The following is a 22,241-nucleotide window of genomic DNA, read 5'->3' on the forward strand; positions in this document are numbered from 1 at the left end:
TCCAGAGGGGGCCCAGGCATCGCGGGAGCGCGGGGAAGAGGCTGCCTGTTGGGGGCTGCGAGCCCGGGCGCGGGCTTTACGGGGACCTCTACCACCTTGTTGAGGCGCTGCTGCCTCGGGGGTCCGCTATCTGGGAGACCTGAAGAGGCCCAGGGTAGAAGGGAGAAGCTCAGGAAGCTCTGGAAAGAAGAAAAGGGCACAAACTACGTAGGTACCAAACCTCCATTAGCACCTGTGGCTTCTCCATGGAGACCCAGGGGCAGGGCCAGCCTTCTGGAGGCTCCCTTTCACCCTGTGGCTGAAGGCTGTTTGGTCTCCTTTTCCTGTTACCACCCAAGTGAAAATCAAAGAGTCTTCTGTCAGACCACAGAATTGTGCTTCAAAAACACGTTTATCAACAGGCTGCTGCCTTGCATGGAAAACCAAGAAACAGTTTAACAAGGGTAAACGTAAAGGCTTGTACAAATAAACATAAGGTAGTGGGAATCTGGGCTTAATAACAGACCTCCCGAAAAAGACCTTGGGTTTTAACAGACCAGTGGGCCAGTGTGAGTGAGATATTTCTCCTGAAACAGCTGAAGTCTAAGATTGAGCTAATAAAAGTGTGATTTGGGGTCGGGGGGAGAGGGTAGAGACTCCCTATATTGGTCAAATCGTGTCTGGAATATCGTTTTCACTAATGGATATCACATTTTGAGAGGGATATTAACAGGCTTGAACAACATCTGAGAAGGGGCAAAGATGATGAGGCCCTATTTTATGTCACCATGCTGGACACTATGGGGACTCTTAAGATGAAAAACACAGTCCCTGAGGAGCATCAGAAGCTATGATATGCATGCAATATACATGTACACAATATACGATAGTACATGGTAAATGGAGGATTATACTAGGGATGATAAGAAAAATGCTGGAGGAAAGAGCGAGCATTTGCGTCACATGGTATCAGCCCTTCAGGTATGTGAATTCACCTACGTCCGCAGAGTACAACATGGCTGTGAAACAAGTCACCTACTTCTTTTGGCCTGTTAAGGAAAAAGTAATTGGTTAAAGCAGTAAGGAAGACTTGACTCAAGGCTATGGTAATAGGGCTATTGCAATAGGGAAGAGAGTTGGAGCTCAATTCTGAATACAGCAAAGACAGCTGGGGATTTATGACCAGTGAACAGAGTAAGGGGATCAATATATAGAAAATTACTAAGAGGAGCCATAAAGACTGGGAGGATTTTTGCTCACCTGACCTAACAAGACTCTTGTGAAAGGCAGACCAAGGACTTGTACATCCAAGGCGGGAATGAGGAACTTTATCAGATATCAAGCATGGTCATGCATCAAGGATGAGGAGTCTCACTAAAATGACTTCAGATTCTTGCTAAAACTGAACTAGATGGGCCTAAGACTGAAGGGTTTGGGGAGGCAAGGTCAAGGGCTAGTCAAAAAGAGGGCTCAGGGGAGCCTAACAAAAGTTGGATCAAGGAGAGTCTTTGTCAGCTCTAAACCAAAGGTACATAGTTTGTTTTAGTACCGGGGAAAAACTGGTTGTGTTGGATTACATACAGAAAGTCAGATATACTGTATATTATGGGTGAATGTAGGCGTTTTCAAAAGTAATTTTTACTGTATGCACTTGTGTTTATGCAGATAAGATACCACTTCTCTGTAATCATTAGGGGATGTGATGGAGAAGGTGGCATTGACCTTGGCCTTGAAAGAGATAAAATTTTAGTACATGGAGGGAGGAGGAAAGGCCTTCTATGTGGGTTCATATTCTATCCTGAGACCCAGTGAAAGAAACAGAAATATTTGCCTCAAAAATAGAAAAATCAGACAGAACAAGGTAACTATCCTTGACTATTTTGGACTGTTAAGATGGAGAGGATTGCACTGCTGTGTCCCTCCAGAAGGCAGAAGTGGGTTTCATCAACTATCCCCACTCTGTACCCTCACCATGTTGGGGAAATATATGTTCAGATTAAATAACTTGCCTACACATCCTTTAAAAAGCCAGGCTGGAATGCTGTGAAGTCAACCTTCATTTCCTAGTAGGAATTACTTGCTTTTTCTCTGGGCTCTCATGGCTCATTCTTTACACCTTGGGTATAGCCTCGTATTATGGCCACGTTACACTCTGCTTTATGGCACGTGGCCATCTCCTCCTGATACCAAATCAGTGTAATATACTAAAGCCAGTGTAATATGCTAGCCACGCAAATGCTAGCTCCTCTACCTCTAGTTAGGTTTACATATATCTTCAGTCCCCAGCATAGAGCTTTGCATGTAGTAGATGCTTAATAAATGCTTGTAGAATCTAATTGAATTAGCAACTAGAGTTAACTAACAAGAGAATGGGCCATATAGCAGGGGGTATAGCAAATCACACTCTTTAGGAATTCTAGGAGATTCCTATACTGGAAGGGGATAGGTCTCTCCAGCTAGGTTATTTTATGATGTTATAAAGTGCTCTGCTCTGAACTCTTGCCTTTTCCCACCTACCTTTATTCATTTAGCAAGTATATTTAATGAGGCTCTACTATGTGCCTGTGCCTTGGTCCTTACCTCCAAAGAACATAATCTAGTAGAGAGCAGCAGATATGTGTAGACAAACAAATGCAATACAGTAGTATAGGTGCTAGTAATGGTGTTCAGATAGCCCTGCCATTTAGTGGTTGCATTTAACTTTGAACAACTCTCTAAATCTTCCATTTCGCCAACTGTAAGAGTATGGAAAATAATACCTTTTTCTCAGGGTTGTGAGAGACCAAAATGAGCTGTCCTAGGCAAAGCATTTGCATGGCTAGCATATTACACTGGCTTTGTACATGGTACCCCTCATTAGTGCAATGATGATTAGGAGTCCATTGTATGGGGTAAGGACTGATGTCACGAAAGGTTTCTGAGAGAAGATGACTCTTGCTTTGGACAGGAGACTCATTCTTCTACTGGCTGAGTGCTTCCTATGAAGCTGAGTGTACTGGCTGAGTGCTTCCTATGAATGGCAAAGCAAAAGTGAGTTGCTAGAAAAACACAAAAGGAACCCAACTGATTAAGGAAGGAGGCAGCAGTTAGATAATTATTTAATTGTGGTTGTGATGAGTGCTCGTACGGAAAAGTCCAGTATGCATTGAGAGTATATAATTTGGAGATCTGACCTAGTCTAGCAACCTAGACTAGATCAAGAAACCTAGGCAGAGGTTTCTTGGGGAAAGTGATATTTGAGCAGAATCTTGAAGGATTAATGAGACTGAGAAGATGTAAAGGACAAGGGGAGAGTATACAGGCAGAAGGAACAGCACCTTCAAAGGCTTGGGATGACCTCAGAAGAACGGGAGGCCAGCAGGGCCCTGGGTAGGCATTGTGAGGTGTTTTGTTTTGTCTTTAATCTTAACGGAAATAGGAAAACACAGAAAATTTCAAAGTAAGAGGCTGACATAATCAGATTTAGAAAGATCATTGTGGCTTCTGGCGTGGAGTGTGGCTTGGTGGCTGGACCTCTACCCACAGTAAAAAACACATTTTACTTTGGGACCTGGTATACACAACCTTCACAAAACAATGCCTGCCCTTGAAACAATACATAGTTTCACTCCCTGCTCTCTGATATTTTTTGTTCTATTTTATTTCAGTTTTATAAAAATCCTGGCTTTGAACCGCTCATGAGAATTGGAATCCACAGTCTGTAGATTATGAAACTAGATGTCTCTTTAAGATCACTTCCAAATCTGATCATATGTTTTGAAATACAGTTCCTCTAGCTTTTGGCCTTTCCTGAACTGGGTCTAAAAAGATTAGCCATTGTTCACCTAACAAACAGAAGGGACGGCCTAAGGCAGGGCAGTGCAGGCTAAGGATGTCCACAGCGCAGAAGTCTGCAGAGGAGCACAGTGATACAAGCAGTTGGGAATGGCTGAAATAAGGATGGATTGACAAGACACCAAGTGTGGGTGATGATGTGTACCTCAATTTCTTTTTCTCTAAAATGGGATGATAATAATTACTACCTCAAAGGGTTGTTTTGAGGATTGAATGAGATAATGCATTCAGGAAATGTTTTCTGTTGATGTTACTGTATTTGCATTATCGTCGTTACTGTGGAGGATCTTGAAGGTGCCATGTAAAAGACTTAATTTTGTGGACTATGGAGTTGTAAATTGGGGGAACAAGATCAGATTTGTGTTTGATGACAATTCTGCAGATATAGGCGGTGGCCTAGGGTAGCGGTTTGAAGCCAGAGGTAGGGAGAACGGTTAATTGGGTCCTAGGAAATTGAGTAAAGGGTATATAATCAGGCAGCTCACAGAAGAAATACAAATGACTAATAGAAGAAGGACAGATCCTTGACTATACTGGTGATCAGAGAAATGCACAGGTAAAAAAGATAATATTTTTCGTAATCAAATTGTCAAAAATTTAAAACATTGAACGTTTCTGATGTTAGAGCCTTGGGAAAGGGGCATTTTCAAACTCTTGTTAGTGAAAACATAAATTTATACAACCTGTTTAAAGGACAATTTGGCAGAACTTATCAAAGTTGTAAAGGTTCATTCTCTTTGACCCAGGAGTTCTACTTTAAGGAATTTATCCCATTAGACTTGCCTACAAGTACAAGGGTTTATGTGCAAGGATAATTATTGTAACGTTTGGAGTAGCCAGAAATTTCAGGGAGCTTGTCTATCACTAGAGAAAAAAACACACCATGATGCATTCATACGTGCTATCTTTTGTAGCCATTCAAAAGGGCATGGTGGCTCTGTAAAGCATTGTTACGGGAGAACATCCATGGTGATGAAAATGCCTGCTGCAGAATAGTATATGTAGCATATATGATCTCATTATTGTGTTTTATATGCATAGAAAAAAGTCAGGAAAAACATACATCAAATAGCGGGTTTAATTAATTGTTCCTAATTAAGCAAGTAGTTGGGAGCAAGGGAATTAAGGGCTTTAATGTTTTATGTTAGATACTTGTTTAAATGTTTTAAAAATACTTTTGGTGACCACCTTTTCATTTATCTTTTTTTTTTTTTTTAAATCTGTCTCTGTCCCTTAGGCTGGAGTGCAGTGTAATGATCTCAGCTCACTGCAACCTCGGCCTCCTGGGTTCAAGCAATTCTCCTGCCGCAGCCTCCCAAGTAGCTGGGATTACAGGCATGAACCACCATGTCTGGCTAATTTTTGTATTTTTGGTAGAGATGGGGTTTCACCATATTGGTCAGGCTTGTCTTAAATTCCTAACCTCAGGTGATCCATCTACCTTGGCCTCCCAAAGTGCTGGGATTACAGGCGTGAGCTATTGCACGTGGCTCATTTATCACTTTATGCAGGCATGCTTATATCACACCTACATAAGTTTACACACGTGGGATCATTATCACATATCATTTTTATGGTGGACCCCTACCCTTATGGGCATCCCACCTCTGTTTCCACATTCTGCCCTATACTCAGGTAACTCTTGATATCAATCAGGATATTTTTTTAGTCATTGTTTTATTTAAAAAGAATCATGTTTGGCCGGGCTCAGTGGGTCAAACCTGTAATCCCAGCACTTTGGGAGGCCAAGGCGGGTGGATCACCAGAGGTCAGGAGTTTGAAACCAGCCTGGCCAACATGGAGAAACCCCATCTCTACTAAAAATACAAAAAATTAGCTGGGCATGGTTGCAGGCGCCTGTAATCCCAGCTACTCGGAAGGCTGAGGCAGGAGAATTGCTTGAACCCCGGAGGCAGAGGTTGCAGTGAGCCAAGATGGCGCCATTGCACTCTAGCCTGGGTGACAGACCAAGATTCTTTCAAAAGAATCATGTTATTCACATCATCCATGTCCTACTCTCTCAACTACATGATGGGAATCACTCCTAGGCATCTGGCATGGACCTCTAATGCATTGTTGGGACTTTTCCCCCAATATTTTGCTATAATAAATTTTAAACATAAAGAAAAGTTGAAATGATTGTACAGTGAACATCCACATACCCTTACCTAGAATTCTTTTAACATTTTGCACGTATCTGCCCATAGATCCATCCCTCTGTTTATTTAGCAAGTCATCTTAATTTTCCTGATGCATTTCAGAATGTTACAGACATCAGTGCACTTCGCTCCAACAAATTACTATTATTAATTATTCAGCGTGATTATTATCAGCTAGAGTTCAAAATTTATGTTATGTTTACCTAGAAATGAAAAAAGAATTGTTTATGGGTTTGTTTGTTTGTTTGTTTTTTTAGACAGAGTTTTGCTCTTATTGCCCAGGCTGGAGCACAATGGCGCAATCTTGGCTCACTGCAACCTCTGCCTCCCAGGTTCAAGCAGTTCTCCTGCCTCAGCCTCCCAAGTAGCTGGGACTACAGGCGAGCACCACCACGCCTGGGTTTGCTTTTTTTTTTTCACTGTATTGCCCAGGCTGGTCTCAAACTCCTGGGTTCAAATGGTCCTCCCACCTCAGCTTCCCAAAGTGTTGGGATTACAAGCATGAGTCACCACACTTGACCTTGTTTTATTTTATAGCTGCAGGTTTCCAGTCTTGGTTAGAAAGTTTTTCTCAGAAATATAGGGGATTACAGCCGGGCACAGTAGTTCACACCTGTAATCCCAGCACTTTGGGAGGCCGAGGCGGGCAGATCATGAGGTCAAGAAATTGAGAACATCCTGGCTAATGTGGTGAAACCCCGTCTCTACTAAAAATACAAAAATTACCTGGGAGTGGTGGCATGCACCTGTAGTCCCAGCTACTCGGGAGGCTGAGGCAGGAGACTCGCTTGAACCCGGGAGGCGGAGGTTGCAGTGAGCCAAGATCGCACCGCTGCGCTCCAGCCAGGCAACAGAGCGAGACTCCATCTCAAAAAAAATAAATAAATAAATATAGGGGATTACATGTATAATACAAGGATTGGAGCTTTTTTTTTGACAAAAATATAATAAGTTTGTGATTTTTTAAAAATAATTTTTGAATGACTGTCACCTAGACCAATGTTATGTGAATTTGGGTAGTAGTAAGAGACATAGAGAATAATTTGAGAAATATTTAGGGACAGCTTCTGCAGTAGAATTTGAAAAATTTGCAGAGATGAGTTCTGTCTGCCCTTGTGCCATGCAGGTTTCCAAAAATAGAAGTTTTCAGGTTAAAATTTTGATTTTGTCTTTTCTTGAAAGTCAGATCTGGCCATCTGGGGCCTGCATTCCCTACTGGCCCGGTTCGGAGATGAGCAGTTACCCCCTTCAGACAGGGCATGCACTTCCTAGTTTGTTCAGTCCCCACAAAGCCCTCTTTCTGCCCAGCATTGATCTGGGAGCCTGGAGCCACTTTTCTTGGAGGCTGCACTGTTGTTTTCTTAGCGTTGTGAGGGATATGCATGCAGTATTCTTACACTAGTGACTCAAAAATGGGACTGAACAGGTGTCCGAGAGGGCTGCAAGGATTAAGATACCTGTGGAGGGTAGCTGCTGTAGGCATTAGTTTGTGCCTCACTCCGTGGGACTTTGATGGACTCTAAGAGGCCCTTGTGAAAGTTACTGATGATCTCCTGATTTCAGTCCCTGTATTACTGGACCCTTCAGCAGCTTTTGATCCTGATACCTGATTTTGAGACTTTGCTGATTCTCCTTTCTCCCTTGAGGGTTTCTTGTTTTCCCTTCTTCCCCGGGTTGTCCTAGTAGCTGCTCTCGACTACTCACACTCCCTGGGGAGATTCCTACACTTCCTTGATTATAACCACTACCTGAGGACTCCCTAATACTAGGCTGACTTTGGCCTGAGTTCTCAGCTTCTGACTCGTGGAGCTGGTTGCCTCTGGACCACAGGAATCTCAAACGCAGCATATCCAAATCCAAGTGTCATGGTCAGTCCCTCCAATCCCTCCTCCTCTTGTCTTACATCCTATCTCAGAGATAGTCCTAGAAGCCAGGCCATTGATTTGGGGATCCTAGACTCCCCCCTCTTCCCAGCCTTCATTCCCCCTTCTGTCAGTCACCAAATTCTGCTAATTTTACATTCTAAGTATTAGCAAATCTTGCCGCTCTCCTTCTATCTCTACCCACTGCCTTGCTCAGGCCTTTGTTATCTTTTAACTGGACAATTGCAAGGGCCTTCTTCTAACTGGTCTCCCTGCCTACAGTCTTGCCTCCAGCAAATCCATCCTCCAATCCTGATGCCAGAGTGATCTGAAATGCAAATATGATCTTGCCACTCCCCTGCTTAAAACCCACCAACCGCAGTGGTTCTGTAACCACAGTGTAGCCTCTGACGTGGGCTGAAAGTAAGTTGTTACTACTCCTACTACTACTGCTACTATTAGTACTACTATTTCTACTAATATAAATACTAATAATAGTAGCTAACATTTACTGAGCATTTTCTATTATGCTTTCGAATGATTTATTACCTTTTTAAAACAAATCATAGCCAATTCAATGTTTTCCAAATTGTACCGGTCTCATTTGCTTGGGGTGAAGGAGAGGGGCAGAGTTACAGGCAGGGGGCACCTGAAAAATATTCATAACCATAAATGATCTTATCATATACCCTAGTGAGTGACCATGATGATTTAGCCTTAAGAGTTAAATAGGGATTACCGTAGTTCTCATAAACAAAGATTTGCTTTTAAGGGAGGGTGTCAGTCATCTAGATCTTGAATATGTCCCTGAAGTATGTGGCACTTGGGAATGTCCTCAGGCTCCTGGGTATCAGTAGAGCGGGGAAAAGGACTGCAGACATTCAGGGTCAAGTCCAGGCTTGGCCTGGTGTGCAAAACTGTCTATGATCTGGTCCCTGCCCACCTCTGCTCCTCCTGCCACTCCCTTCCTTATGCATTTCACTCTAGCACAATGAAACTGTATGTGATACTAATCATGGCTCACCCTTACTGAGGTCTCCTATGTGCCAAGCACTGGGCTAAGTGGTTCTCTGCCGTGTCAAAATCTCGTGTAAACCTCACAGCAACCCTACGAGGTAAGTCTCGCTTTCCTCCAATTTTATAGAGGAGGAAAGCGAGGCTCTGAGAGGTGAGGTCACCTGAGCTGACCTGGCTAGAGTTGTCAAGTGGGCAGCCCCCCTCCGCCCCTCTCAGCACATGTTCTTGCGTACCCCTCACATCTGCTCACACTTCACGCTCCCTCTTGTGCCCAGGTAATGCCCACTCATCCTCAGGACTCAGTTCTTATGCTGCCTCCTGGGAAAGCCTTCATGGATACCTCCTCTGCCCCCAGACTGGGCTCGGTGTCCCTCTGTGGCACCGAGCCCCTCTGTGGCCGATGAGCTGCCCTCCAAGCACCACGCTGGAATGTATGTGTTCAGTCTGTGTGCGCCTCGAGGCAGGCACTGAGTTTCTTGCATCTTTGAACCCCCAGCATCCAGCACAGTGTCTGGCACATAACGGGCCTCTGTAAGTGTTTGTTGAATTGACTGAACTGAACTCCAGGCACTGAGCCTTGAGGTTATTGTCCTTCTGACCAGTTTTCCCTGTCTTCACCTTCTCTAGGCACAAAGCCAGGCTATTTGATCTCTGGAGAAGGATCCTTTCCCTTCCTGCTTGGGGTCCACCTGCACCCTATGACTTCGGGTGGAAACTGCTGTCTGATCAGCCACCTTGCCCACACACTTGGACATCTGTACTGTCTCTGATCCCTTCTCTCCTCACCAACAGGCTGGACCCCACTTCCACCCCTCTGAATCAAATCATTCCGCTTCCCCTTAGCCTCAGCTCTTTCTTCTGGGTTGTTTGTATTTTCTTCTCTGTCCCAAACAGTTTCCCCCACAAAAAGAACTTTATGTCTTTCTCTGTCTTCCCTTAGTCCTTCCAGTCAGCAGCCTGTGATTGGGCTTTTCCCCTCAGAAACGAACAATCCAGAACCCACTGTTTAAAACAACTGTATTTTGCCTTGGGAAGTCCCATTTGCCTTCCCTGAAAACATTAAACATTCCTCCGATCCCCAGCCTGAGTCTCTCTGTCTCTGGGCCCCATCCTGCTCCACAGCAGGGCTGGTGCGTCCAGCACAGAGTGACCCTCCAGTGCCCTTCCCCACCCGCCGCCCTGCCTCCCGCAAGCCCTGCCTTCCCTCATTTCCCAGTCTCCTCTGCTTCTGGCAGCTTTGGGACCCCCGCCCCTGGCTTCTCCTCCATGCTGTATGGAATGAAGATTGCAAATCTGGCCTACGTCACCAAGACTCGGGTCAGGTTCTTCAGACTCGACCGCTGGGCCGACGTGCGGTTCCCAGAAAAGAGGAGAATGAAGCTGGGGTCAGATATCAGCAAACACCACAAGTCACTGCTAGCCAAGATCTTTTATGACAGGTGTGTGTATGTTGTGTGTTGTGTGTACGGGGAGGCCCACAGGGTGTGAAGGAAGGGGGCTGTCTGTGTGAGGAAAGAGTGGGTTACACAAGTGGGAGTAAGTCCCCCTCCTTCAGAGAATGGGGGAAGGGCAGGGGACTGGTCTGCTGGGAGAGGGTGAGTTTCCCAAGCACAGCTGGCACTTTGCCTGCCTCCCAAGCCTAAAGCTTTCCCCAGGGTAACTCCCAGTGAGACCGCTCCCACCCAGCCCCCCCTTGACTCCCCTTCTGCCCAGGGCTGAGTATCTTCACGGGAAACATGGAGTGGATGTGGAAGTCCAGGGGCCCCATGAAGCCCGAGATGGGCAGCTCCTTATCCGCCTGGATTTGAACCGCAAAGAGGTGCTGACCCTGAGGCTTCGGAATGGCGGAACCCAGTCTGTTACCCTCACTCACCTCTTCCCACTTTGCCGGACACCCCAGTTTGCTTTCTACAATGAAGACCAGGAGTTGCCCTGTCCACTGGGCCCTGGTGAGTGGGTTTCCAAAGGAAAGAGCTGGTGGACAGGGGCTTGCCCCAGGCAGTGCTGGTGCTTTGGGAAGCACACTGTCACTGTCCAGTGGACTCTTGCCTTGGGATGGGGCTTCCTGGGAGAGTGTCCAGGATAAGGATATGGGTGGGAGGGTCCCTGCCCTACCCCTATTCACTCATCCATCCTCCTCCAGGTGAATGCTATGAACTCCATGTCCATTGTAAGACCAGCTTTGTGGGCTACTTCCCAGCCACAGTGCTCTGGGAGCTGCTGGGACCTGGGGAGTCGGGTTCGGAAGGAGCCGGCACATTCTACATTGCCCGCTTCTTGGCTGCCGTCGCCCACAGCCCCCTGGCTGCACAGCTGAAGCCCATGACTCCCTTCAAACGGACCCGGATCACTGGAAACCCTGTGGTGACCAACCGGATAGAGGAAGGAGAGAGACCTGACCGGTAACTCCTCGCTCCCACTCAGCCTTGGCTGGGCTCGTATCTCAACCACATAGGCTAGGGCTTTGGGAGGAGCACAGAACTGGGAGCCAGAGCCCCTTTTCCTGCAGGCTCTTCACTCTTCTGGGTCTGAGAGAATTTTTCTGTCAAGGAAGAAAGTTGCAGATGAACTGCAGATCTGAGGACAGAGTGAAAAACATTTTAGGCATTGTCCCTGTGTGATGGATTATCAGGCAGATCATTGTAGACATCTCTGGGTTTTTTGTTTTGTTTTTTGTTTTTGTTTTGAGATGGAGTCTTGCTCTGTTGCCCAGGCTGGAGTGCAGTGGTGTGATCTCAGCTCACTGCAACCTCCGCCTCCTGGGCTCAAGCAATTCTTTTCTGCCTCAGCCTCCTAAATAACTGGGATTACAGGGATGCACCACCACACCCGGCTAATTTTTGTATTTTTAGTAGAGATGAGGTTTCACCATGTTGGCCAGGCTGGTCTCGAACTCCTGACCTCAAGTGATCCACCCGTCTCGGCCTCCCAAAGTGCTGGGATTACAGGCGTGAGCCACTGTGCCCAGCCAACATCTCTGTTTATTTAAATAGCTTTATTGAGATAATTCACATACCATATGATTCACCCATTTAAATTACACAGTTCAGTAATTTTTTTAGTATATTCACAAATATACTATGGTTTTAGAACATTTCATTACCCCAAAAAGCTATCACCCTTTTATCCTCCACCACTTCATTCAGCCCTAAGAAACTGCTCATCTACTTCCTGTCTCCGTAGATTTCTCTGTGCTGGACACTTCATGTGGATGGAAGTGTAGGATATGTGTAGACATCTCTTTTTGTTTTTTCTAGATGTTCACAAAATAACTGAGTTATAAAAGCAAACTAGTTGGGCGCAGTGGCTCATACCTGTAATCCCAGTATTTTGGGAGGCTGAGGCGGGCCGATCACTTGAGGTCAAGAGTTCGAGATCAGCCTGGCCAACATGGTGAAACCCCATTTCTACTAAAAATACAAAAAAAATAGCCGGGTGTGGTGGCACATACCTATAGTCCCAGCTACTCTGCTCAGGGGGCTGAGGCAGGAGAATCGCTTGAACCCGGGAAGTGGAGGTTGCAGTGAGCCGAGATCGCGCCATTGCACTCCAGCCTGGGCAACAGAGTGAGACTCCATCTCGAAAAAGAAAAAAAAAGCAAACGATGTAATAGGACCTTCACAGACCATTGTGCTCTTTTTGTTGACTATATAACAGAAATTTACAGGGAAGAAACTCTGGAAGTTAACATTGGTTATTCCTGGATGGTAAGAATGATATTTATTTATTACCTATTACCTAATTTTTTTCTCTAATGAACATGTATTACTTATATAATAAAGGTTTCCAAGTATGGCGCTTTCCAAAAATGAGAATAGTCCAACCTTGGAGCGAGGCTGCCGACTTCCTTTCAGCAGTAGGACTGCAGGAGGGCTTTGTGCATCCACCCGAGAGGGGCGTTCTCAGGGTCTTAGAGGGTGAGGGGTTTTCTGTGTTTTCTTCCCTCAATTCTGCAGCGCAAAGGGCTATGACCTGGAGTTAAGTATGGCGCTGGGGACATACTACCCACCTCCCCGCCTCAGGCAGCTGCTCCCCATGCTTCTTCAGGGAACAAGTATCTTCACTGCCCCTAAGGAGATCGCTGAGATCAAGTAAGTACTACCCCTCTGCACCCCACACTCTCGCCTGTCTTTTCCCTACTGGCTTCTTTGCATTGCCATGGCACGTCTGTCCTCAGCCTCTCGGGCTGTATTCATTCATTCCCTTGCTGAGCACGCACCATAAACCAAGCACCATTCAAGGTGAACCAGTCAAATGAAGGCCTGGCTCATTTAATTGGGGACAATGAGCATTTTTGTTACAATTTCATGGAGTGATGAGTGCTATGAAGAACTAAACAGGTCAGGTGCAAGTGGCTCATGCCTGTAATCTCAGCACTTTGGGAGGCTGAGCTGCAGGTGGATTATTTAAGCCCAAGAGATCAAGACCAGCCTGGGGCAACATAGGGAGAGCCTGTCTCTAAAAAAAAAAAAAAATTTTAATTAGCCAAGTGTGGTGGCACATGTCTGTAGTCCCAGCTACTTGTGAGGCTGAGGTGGGAGAATTCCTTGAGCCCAGGAGGTCGAGAACACAGTGAGTGAGCCAGGATCATACCACTGCGCTCCAGCATGGGTGACAGCAAGATCTTGTCTCTAAAAAAGATAAAAAGAACTACACTGAAACTAAAGCAGGGTTAGGGGATGGGTTAGTGCTGCTTGGCAGAGGGCCAGTTAGTCCTGGCCTGTTTGAGGTGGTGATGTTTGACCAGAGAAGGACATTTGAATGAGGTGAGGGTGGGAGTCATGAGAGGAGGATCAGGGGAGAATGTTCTGGCCATAAGAGCCACCATGCAAATGCAAGTCAGGTGAGGTGGGGGCAGGGGCATCCAAGGAAGCAAGAGCCAAGGCTTCCTTCTTCAGGGCCTCTGACTCTGTACCCACTTCTGTATCCCTCTAGTCTTCTCTGCTTTTTGATGCTTAGTTCCAGAGCTTCGGGTGGGAAAAGTGGATACTCCTGGGCATAGGGGTTGTCTGGCCCATCCCGTTCCTGCCCCCACTCACCCCTCCCAACCATCATTTCCAGGGCCCAGCTGGAGACAACCCTGAAGTGGAGGAACTATGAGGTGAAGCTGCGGCTGCTGCTGCACCTGGAAGAGCTGCAGATGGAGCATGATATCCGGCACTATGACCTGGAGTCAGTGCCCATGACCTGGGACCCCGTGGACCAGAACCCCAGGCTGCTCACGCTGGAGGTCAGGGCTCAGATTGAGTGTGAGGAGGGTGGGCTCACATCAGCCAAGCTAGAGGCTGTGGGCAGAACTATTCCTGACAGCAGGGCAGAACAAGAGAAAGGCTGAAGTGGTTCCCAGGGCTCCGCAAGCAGCAGGGTGGGCATCCTGTGCCTGAAGACGGAGCAGGGGAATGGGGAAGATCTGGGTTCTAGTCCAGGCTTTGCTACCACCTTGGGTAAGTCCCTGGCTTTCTCTGAGCTTTAGTTCCCTTATCTGAAAAGCACAGAGCTGGACTGGATAATTCTTAAAGCAGCTCTTTCTGGCTCTTGGATTTTGAATGTCTGCATATGAGCCCATATTACACACGAGACTGGATTTCTACATACAAGTGCAGGTGGGAATTAGAGGGTGAGTTTGGTCAAGGAAAGATTACTGCAGGAAGTGAGTTTTGAACAAGTTTTTGTTTGTTTTTGTTTTTGTTTTTTTTGAGACAGGGTCTCACCATGGTGCTCAGGCTGGAGTACAATGGCATGATCTTGGCTCACTTTAATCCCTGCTCCCGGGCTCAAGTGATCCTCTCACCTCAGCCTTCTGACCGAGTAGCTGGGACCACAGGCATGCCCCACTATGCCCGGCTAATTTTTGTATTTTTTGTAGAGATGGGGTTTGCCACATTGGCCAGGCTGGTCTCACAACACCTGGACTCAAGTGATCCGCCTGCCTTAGCCTCCCAGAATGCTGGGATTACAGGCGTGAGCCACCATACCTGGTCCATTTTTGTTTTGTTTTGTTTTGTTTTTTTAGCAACCCGATTAACTGATGAACAGGATTTTTTACAGGCAGAGCAGGAACTGAGCTGGCCAAGAGGGCAGCTGCACTGGAGGCTCTGGGTTCCTGGGCTCGGCATCTCTGTGCAGCTTCGGAAGATTTGTCTTCTTCCTCTTCCCCTGGCTCCTACTGGTATGAAAGGAAAGAGGGGTGCAGGGATAGCATAGCTCCCTGAGTCTTAGGTTAGAAGGCCAGTCTCAGTCCTTGTTCCTTAAAGGTCTGGAGAACCTGGGGGCTGGGCCCTCCAGCGTCCATCCCTGGGACAGAAGCTTGCTTGTGTTCACACCCCATAGGTTCCTGGGGTGACCGAGAGCCGCCCCTCAGTGCTGCGGGGCGACCACCTGTTTGCCCTTTTGTCCTCGGAGACACACCAGGAGGACCCCGTCACATATAAGGGCTTTGTGCACAAGGTGGAATTGGACCGTGTCAAGCTAAGCTTTTCCATGAGGTGGGTGCTGGGGGAACCCGGAGCTGCTGGAAGGGTCTGCAGACTTCTGACCCCAGGGGAGGAGGAATGTTTCTCCCTGAGATAAATGAGGCCCCAGGGGCAGAGCAGGAGACTTTTCCTCAGCGATACCCTGAGATGCTACGGCAGCTTCCTCTTCTAGAGAGCTTCCGTCAAGGTCTTGGAAAGAGGGGTTGAGACTGCGGTTGGTGGAGAAGGTTCTGGCCCATTATTGCCTACCTCCCCTGCCCCAACAAACTCTTCCCCCCTCTCTCTGCCCAAAGCCTCCTGAGCCGCTTTGTGGATGGGCTGACCTTCAAGGTGAACTTTACCTTCAACCGCCAGCCCCTGCGAGTCCAGCACCGTGCCCTGGAGCTGACGGGGCGCTGGCTGCTGTGGCCCATGCTCTTTCCTGTGGCACCTCGGGACATCCCGCTGCTGCCCTCAGATGTGAAACTCAAGTGAGACTGTGGGCGGGGAGCCTCTGGAACCACTCGGAGTGTGGGCACAGGGGATGGAGTCAGGGAGGCCTCTGGGTCACCAGATGACTTCAAGTTCACATTCCTGGTCCCTCTGCCAGGCTGTATGACCGGAGTCTGGAGTCAAACCCAGAGCAGCTGCAGGCCATGAGGCACATTGTCATGGGCACCACCCGTCCAGCCCCCTACATCATCTTTGGGCCTCCAGGCACCGGCAAGACCGTCACGTTAGTGGAGGCCATTAAGCAGGTGGGGTCTGAGCACAAACCTGGGGCCTGCACTCTGACTCCCCCAGCATCAAGCACTTGTCCTCAGATTCTAGTTCCTTCCCACTCCCGAAATGCTCCTGCATCTGAGCAGCCATCAGAAAGAGAGGTAGGGGCCAGGTGCAGTGGCTCATGCCTGTAATCTCAGCACTTGGGGAGGCCTAGCCTAAGGAGTTTGAGAGCAGCCTGAACAATATTGCAAGACGCTGTCTCTATGAAAAAATATAAAAAATAGCTGGGCATTTGAGGCTGCAGTGCACCGTGATCATGCCACTGTACTCCATCCTGGGTGACAGAGTGAGACTCTGTCTCAAAAAACAGGGTGGGGATTGGGGAAGTAGGGAGTTAGGGTAAATGTGGCTGTGGAACACTGTTGTACGGGTAGGGCACGGCATGACCCTTGGAGTCACCATTCACATTTCAGTCATCGTAGACTTGCGCTGCCCCAGACTGAGTACGGCCGCGTCTCAGGAACCTGCCTCCCACACTGTGCTTATCTGCATCTCAGGTGGTGAAGCACTTGCCCAAAGCCCACATCCTAGCCTGCGCTCCATCCAACTCAGGGGCTGACCTCCTCTGTCAAAGGCTCCGGGTCCACCTTCCCAGCTCCATCTACCGCCTCCTGGCCCCCAGCAGGGACATCCGCATGGTACCTGAGGACATCAAGGTACTAGGGAAGTGCAGAGGGCCAAAGAATGGCAAATGCCGGGGAGACTCTCAGGGCAGACACTCAGGCAAGGAAGCTAGGAGACCTGGATTCTGATACTTGCTATGTGACCAGGCAGGACCCCTCCCTGGGCCTCAGTTTGTAAGTGAGGGGGGTGGATAAAACGTTTGGGGGACTGGGCGCAGTGGCTTACACTTGTAATCCTAGCACTTTGGGGGGTGAGGCACGTGGATTACCTGAGGTCAGGAGATTGAGACTATCCTGGCTAACATGGTGACACCCTGTCTCTACTAAAAATACAAAAAATTAGCAGGGCGTGGTGGCAGACACCTGTAGTCCCAGCTACTCGAGAGGCTGAGGCAGGAGAATGGTATGAACCCGGGAGGGGGAGCTTGCAGTGAGTCGAGATCGCACCACTGCACTCCAGCCTGGGCGACAGAGCAAGACTCCGTCTCAAAAATAAAAATTATGATAATAATAATAAAAACAATTACTTGGGGGGCCTACAACCAGAATCACGGTGGGAATGAGTGGAGCCAAGCTGATTCCTCTGGTCCCTTCACAATCCACAGCCCTGCTGCAACTGGGACGCAAAGAAGGGGGAGTATGTATTTCCCGCCAAGAAGAAGCTGCAGGAATACCGGGTCTTAATTACCACCCTCATCACTGCTGGCAGGTGGGGAGTGTGTGTGGGTGTGTCTCTGAATCGTAAGTGTAATCAAAGGGGTAACGGGCTGGGGAAATGGGGAAGAATGGTTTCTGGGGCTGGGTGCGGGGGTGGTGAGGAGCCAGCCTGGGAAAGCATTCAGGTTTGGTAGTTGGGTGCCTGGATATGACCCCTGCCTGGCCTGACACCTCCCAGGTTGGTCTCGGCCCAGTTTCCCATTGATCACTTCACACACATCTTCATCGATGAGGCTGGCCACTGCATGGAGCCTGAGAGTCTGGTAGCTATAGCAGGTGAGGGACTCAGGTGGGGCTGCAGGTATACACCCTGTGTGGGTCAGAGAGGTTGCACCACTTACCTTTCTCCCCACACCTCTTCTGCTTCCCAGGGCTGATGGAAGTAAAGGAAACAGGCGATCCAGGAGGGCAGCTGGTGCTGGCAGGAGACCCTCGGCAGCTGGGGCCTGTGCTGCGTTCCCCACTGACCCAGAAGCATGGGCTGGGATACTCACTGCTGGAGCGGCTGCTCACCTACAACTCCCTGTACAAGAAGGGCCCTGAAGGCTATGACCCCCAGTTCATAACCAAGCTGCTCCGAAACTACAGGTATTCCCACGCCCTTGCCTCCCCTGCCATATCCTGTGCCTTCACATCCTGTGTGCAGCCCCTGCTGGAGAGTCTGGCTTGCAGTCCTGTTGCTCAGAGGTTGTGTGATGCAGAAAGACTAAACCGGAAGGTAGGAGGTTTTTCTAGCCCCAGCACTGCTGCTTGTTGTCTGTGTGACTTAGCCAGTGGTTTCACACGACAGCAGTCAGCCTTATCTGCATCTTAGCGGGTGGGCAGTGGTTCCTAGAGGCTCGGGTGTGTCTGGTACCAATCCCAGATGAAGTTTTCAGGCAATCCAAGGAGAAATAAGAAAAACAGGGAGGAAGCCAGGCACAGTGACTCATGGCTGTAATCCCAGCACTTTGGGAGGCCAAGGTAGGTCAGGCTCCCACCCCTGATCACTTGAGGTCAGGGGTTTGAGACCAGCCTGGCCATCATGGTGAAACCCCATGTCTACTAAAAATACAAAAATTAGCCAGGCATAGTGACGGGCACCTGTAATTCCAGCTACTTGGGAGGCTGAGGCAGGATAATCGCTTGTACCTGGGAGGCGGAGGTTGCAGTGAGCTGAGATCTCGTTACTGCACTCTAGCCTGGGTGATAGAGCGAGACTCCATCTCAAAAAAGAAAGAAAGAAAGAAAAATAGGGAAGATACAGTTTTTTCATAAACCTATTGTTATTCAAATTAAAGAGCTGTATACTTTTAGTGAATGAGTTAAGCCATCTAAAATGCTTAGATGAGTTTTATGCTATCACTAAGAGCTCAATAAATGTTAGCTATTGTGTCATCACTACTTATATTTTTGGATTTAACACACTGTCTCATCAAATAACATGATAGTCAAGGATAATTTGGTTTCGTACTGTCCTTGGTAAATTTGAAACCTGAAAATGGGCCCCAAATTTTTTAGTTTTAAATGTCATGGGTCTGTGGAGTCCCTGGACTAGATGCTCTCTGGAACAGAAAGCAGGACTCTGGTTCTGTTTTCTGTGGTTTACAGTGCCTGGCAGCAGATACTATGGATGAGTGTCCTGCTATCCAGGGAGCCAGGGGGGCAGCAGGCTAATGTATGGGGGCCCAGAGTGAGTAGAGCGGAGCCCCTGTGGGGCAGAGGGAATCTGACCCTCGGTCTTGCTCTTCCTCCTCCGGCCTCCCAGGTCTCATCCCACCATCCTGGACATTCCTAACCAGCTCTATTATGAAGGGGAGCTGCAGGCCTGTGCTGATGTCGTGGATCGAGAACGCTTCTGCCGCTGGGCAGGCCTGCCTCGACAGGTGAGGCTAAGCAGGGCAGGGGCACAGGCTCCCTCCCCTGTACCCTGACTTCCCTCCCACTGAAGGTGCAGCCCCTCCCTTTGTCACCTTGGCCTGGGATCTCTTACTCTCTGGAAGGGTTTGGGAAGGGAGGGAATTGAGGGAGGGTGGTCTGGCTGAGGGTTTCCCTTGACCCCATGTCCAGGGCTTTCCCATCATCTTTCACGGCGTAATGGGCAAAGATGAGCGTGAAGGCAACAGCCCATCCTTCTTCAACCCTGAAGAGGCTGCCACAGTGACTTCTTACCTGAAGCTGCTCCTGGCCCCCTCCTCCAAGAAGGGCAAAGCCCGCCTGAGCCCCCGAAGCGTGGGCGTCATCTCCCCGTACCGGAAACAGGTCAGGTCCTCAGTTACCAGCAAGGGTGGGGCCCCTCCCCCAGATGGTACCTCCTTAATATCCAGACCACTAGACAGAGGCTTCAGGAGCTTAGGCCTCTGCTGGCTCCGTATCTCAGAAGAGCACCGAGGTCAGCTGTCCCCTCCCTTTGTTCCCCAGCTCCCTGGCCGCCTGCCAGGCTCCCTCGTGCATGAGGTTAATGGCAGGAGAGAAAGGCACCTGTCCCCCTCCTTCCAGGTGGAGAAAATCCGTTACTGCATCACCAAACTTGACAGGGAGCTTCGAGGACTGGATGACATCAAGGACTTGAAGGTGACACGCTGTTCCACACTCACTCCCTCCCCTCCGTGTGCTCCCACTTGCCCACTTCCAAAGACTTTCTCCAGCTTCCACTCCAGTCCAGCCCACATCCCCGTCCCACCCCTGCTGCCTTGAATAGAGCTGGAGCTCTCCCCAAGCCTCTCACACCTGGAGATTCCAACTTAATGGTCTGGGATGGGATCAGGCAGCCTGGATGTTTAACAAGCACCTCCTGTCATTCTTAGACTCAGGCAGGTTTGGGGCCTCTGCCCTACGGATAAAGTCCAAATTCCGTGGCCTGTCATGTGATGCTGCCACCCCCACCCCCAGTAGCCTCTGTAAGGTTGTGGTCTCAACACTGGCTGCAGATAACAATCACCTGGAGAGCTTTTAATACCCCCATGCCAGGGCCCCGCCCACCAGCTCATACAGCTATGGGGCAGAGCCAGAGCACTGGTAGTTCTTATAGCTTCTCAGGTGATTCCAATGTGCAGCCAGGGTTGAAAACACTGCTCTAAGACTTAGAGGCCTCTCTCTCGGAAATTCTGATGGGGGGCTCTGGGTTAGGGCCCAGGGTTGTATATTCTTAACAGATACTTGGTGATTATTTTCAGGAAAGTGTGAAAGTCACTGCTCTGAGTTCCAGTGTGCTTTGCAATGCTGTTTTCTTTCCTTAGAACACTTTGCAGGCCCCACCCCTCAACAGGATTCACCCTTCAGGTTTCAGCTTCCATTGCCTACCTCCTGTCCCCTTTCCCTGGGCCGTGTCGCAGCACTCACTTGTTCACTCCACTGGTCTACAATTGCCCAGTGACCTCTCTGTACCCTCCTTGGATGGCAGGCTTGCTGGGGTAGGGCACCCCTTTGACACGCCTGGCTGGTCTCAGGCCCTGCCTCTTTCCCCAATAGGTGGGTTCAGTGGAAGAATTCCAAGGCCAAGAACGAAGCGTCATCCTCATCTCCACTGTGCGAAGCAGCCAGAGTTTTGTGCAGCTGGATCTGGACTTTAATCTGGGTTTCCTTAAGAACCCCAAGGTTTGAGGGCTGGTCGGGGTGGCAGGAATTCTTCCATCTTGGGGCCCTTCCCTCCCATGACCACACTTCTTCCTTCCAGAGGTTCAATGTAGCTGTGACCCGGGCCAAGGCCCTGCTCATCGTCGTGGGGAACCCCCTTCTCCTGGGCCATGATCCCGACTGGAAAGTGTGAGCATTCCCACCCCATTCTCCCTCTTGGTGGCCACAGCCCCTGCCTAAGGCAGGTGGATCTTTTTTAAGCGCTTGCTTATCGCTCAGTTAATCCTCAGATGTGTCCATTTTCACAGCACCCCTATTATATTTACAAGTTAAATGACATCCAGAGGTTGAGCAAGTACAGCTCAGATGTGACAGGACCGTGGCTTAGCCTCCAGTCTCTGCTGGCACTCCTCTGTACCCCACAGATTCCTGGAGTTCTGTAAAGAAAACGGAGGGTATACCGGGTGTCCCTTCCCTGCCAAACTGGACCTGCAACAGGGACAGAATTTACTGCAAGGTCTGAGCAAGCTCAGCCCCTCTACCTCAGGTATGGCTGGGCCAGGGTGGGCCAGGTTGGGGACAGTGCCAGAGGAGGTGGTAAGGAAGACAAAGTGTACTTTATTTCTTTCCAGGGTCCCATGGTCATGACTGCCTCCCCCAGGAGCAAGAGGGTGAAGGGGGCCTGTCTCTGCAAGTGGAGCCAGAGTGGAGGAATGAGCTCTGAAGACACAGCACCCAGCCTTCTCGCACCAGCCAAGCCTTAACTGCCTGCCTGACCCTGAACCAGAACCCAGCTGAGCTGCCCCTTCAAGGGACAGGAAGGCTGGGGGAGGGAGTTTACAACCCAAGCCATTCCACCCCCTCCCCTGCTGGGGAGAATGACACATCAAGCTGCTAACAATTGGGGGAAGGGGGAGGAAGAAAACTCTGAAAACAAAATCTTGTTCTATGCAAAAGCCTTGATAATGTCTCCTCTGCCTGGCCCCAGCTTCCTGAGCCCCCAAGTTGACCCAGTAGGGAAGGGTGGGACTTTCAGCCCAGCTCTGGGACACACCCCCTCCCAGCTGGAGAGGAAACCCAGTGGGAGGTGGCAGGGAAGCCACCCACAGGTTTCTAAGTTTAGCCCCCTGCTACAGACCACTCCCTTCACCCGCCTCCTTGGCCCAGAGCCAGACATGACCTCATCCTTTGCTCTAAGACTCCACCCTGCCGGCCGCTGGCCTGCCTTGTAGACAGGGGGCCAGGCTGGCAAGCAAC

The 22,241-nt window shown here is 49.1% G+C and overlaps 1 protein-coding gene across 4 annotated transcripts in view; it reads left to right on the plus strand.

The window, feature by feature from the left end:
- The window catches only part of MOV10 (Mov10 RISC complex RNA helicase), a 23,194-nt gene extending 1,249 nt beyond the window's left edge, over positions 1 to 21,945 (plus strand). For 2 of the 4 annotated variants that reach the window (XM_012000753.1, XM_012000754.1), the window contains exons 3-21: positions 10,087 to 10,290; positions 10,565 to 10,800; positions 10,995 to 11,253; positions 12,808 to 12,942; positions 13,913 to 14,081; positions 15,182 to 15,336; positions 15,618 to 15,794; positions 15,914 to 16,061; positions 16,587 to 16,745; positions 17,318 to 17,421; positions 17,608 to 17,705; positions 17,801 to 18,017; positions 19,177 to 19,294; positions 19,479 to 19,670; positions 19,908 to 19,982; positions 20,880 to 21,005; positions 21,085 to 21,173; positions 21,410 to 21,531; positions 21,617 to 21,945. In XM_012000753.1, coding sequence (XP_011856143.1) covers positions 10,087 to 10,290; positions 10,565 to 10,800; positions 10,995 to 11,253; positions 12,808 to 12,942; positions 13,913 to 14,081; positions 15,182 to 15,336; positions 15,618 to 15,794; positions 15,914 to 16,061; positions 16,587 to 16,745; positions 17,318 to 17,421; positions 17,608 to 17,705; positions 17,801 to 18,017; positions 19,177 to 19,294; positions 19,479 to 19,670; positions 19,908 to 19,982; positions 20,880 to 21,005; positions 21,085 to 21,173; positions 21,410 to 21,531; positions 21,617 to 21,708 — 2,875 coding nt within the window. In that variant the 3' untranslated portion in view covers positions 21,709 to 21,945. Of the gene's footprint in view, positions 1 to 8,116; positions 8,258 to 9,478; positions 10,291 to 10,564; positions 10,801 to 10,994; positions 11,254 to 12,807; positions 12,943 to 13,912; positions 14,082 to 15,181; positions 15,337 to 15,617; positions 15,795 to 15,913; positions 16,062 to 16,586; positions 16,746 to 17,317; positions 17,422 to 17,607; positions 17,706 to 17,800; positions 18,018 to 19,176; positions 19,295 to 19,478; positions 19,983 to 20,879; positions 21,006 to 21,084; positions 21,174 to 21,409; positions 21,532 to 21,616 lie in introns of all 4 variants that reach the window. The other 2 variants (XM_012000755.1, XM_012000752.1) reach the window with 2 other exon arrangements.
- The last annotated feature ends 296 nt before the right edge of the window (positions 21,946 to 22,241 follow it).

Source organism: Mandrillus leucophaeus, unplaced genomic scaffold (genome assembly GCF_000951045.1).
Source record: "Mandrillus leucophaeus isolate KB7577 unplaced genomic scaffold, Mleu.le_1.0 Scaffold64, whole genome shotgun sequence".
In the NCBI taxonomy this organism is placed as follows: Eukaryota; Metazoa; Chordata; class Mammalia; order Primates; family Cercopithecidae; genus Mandrillus; species Mandrillus leucophaeus.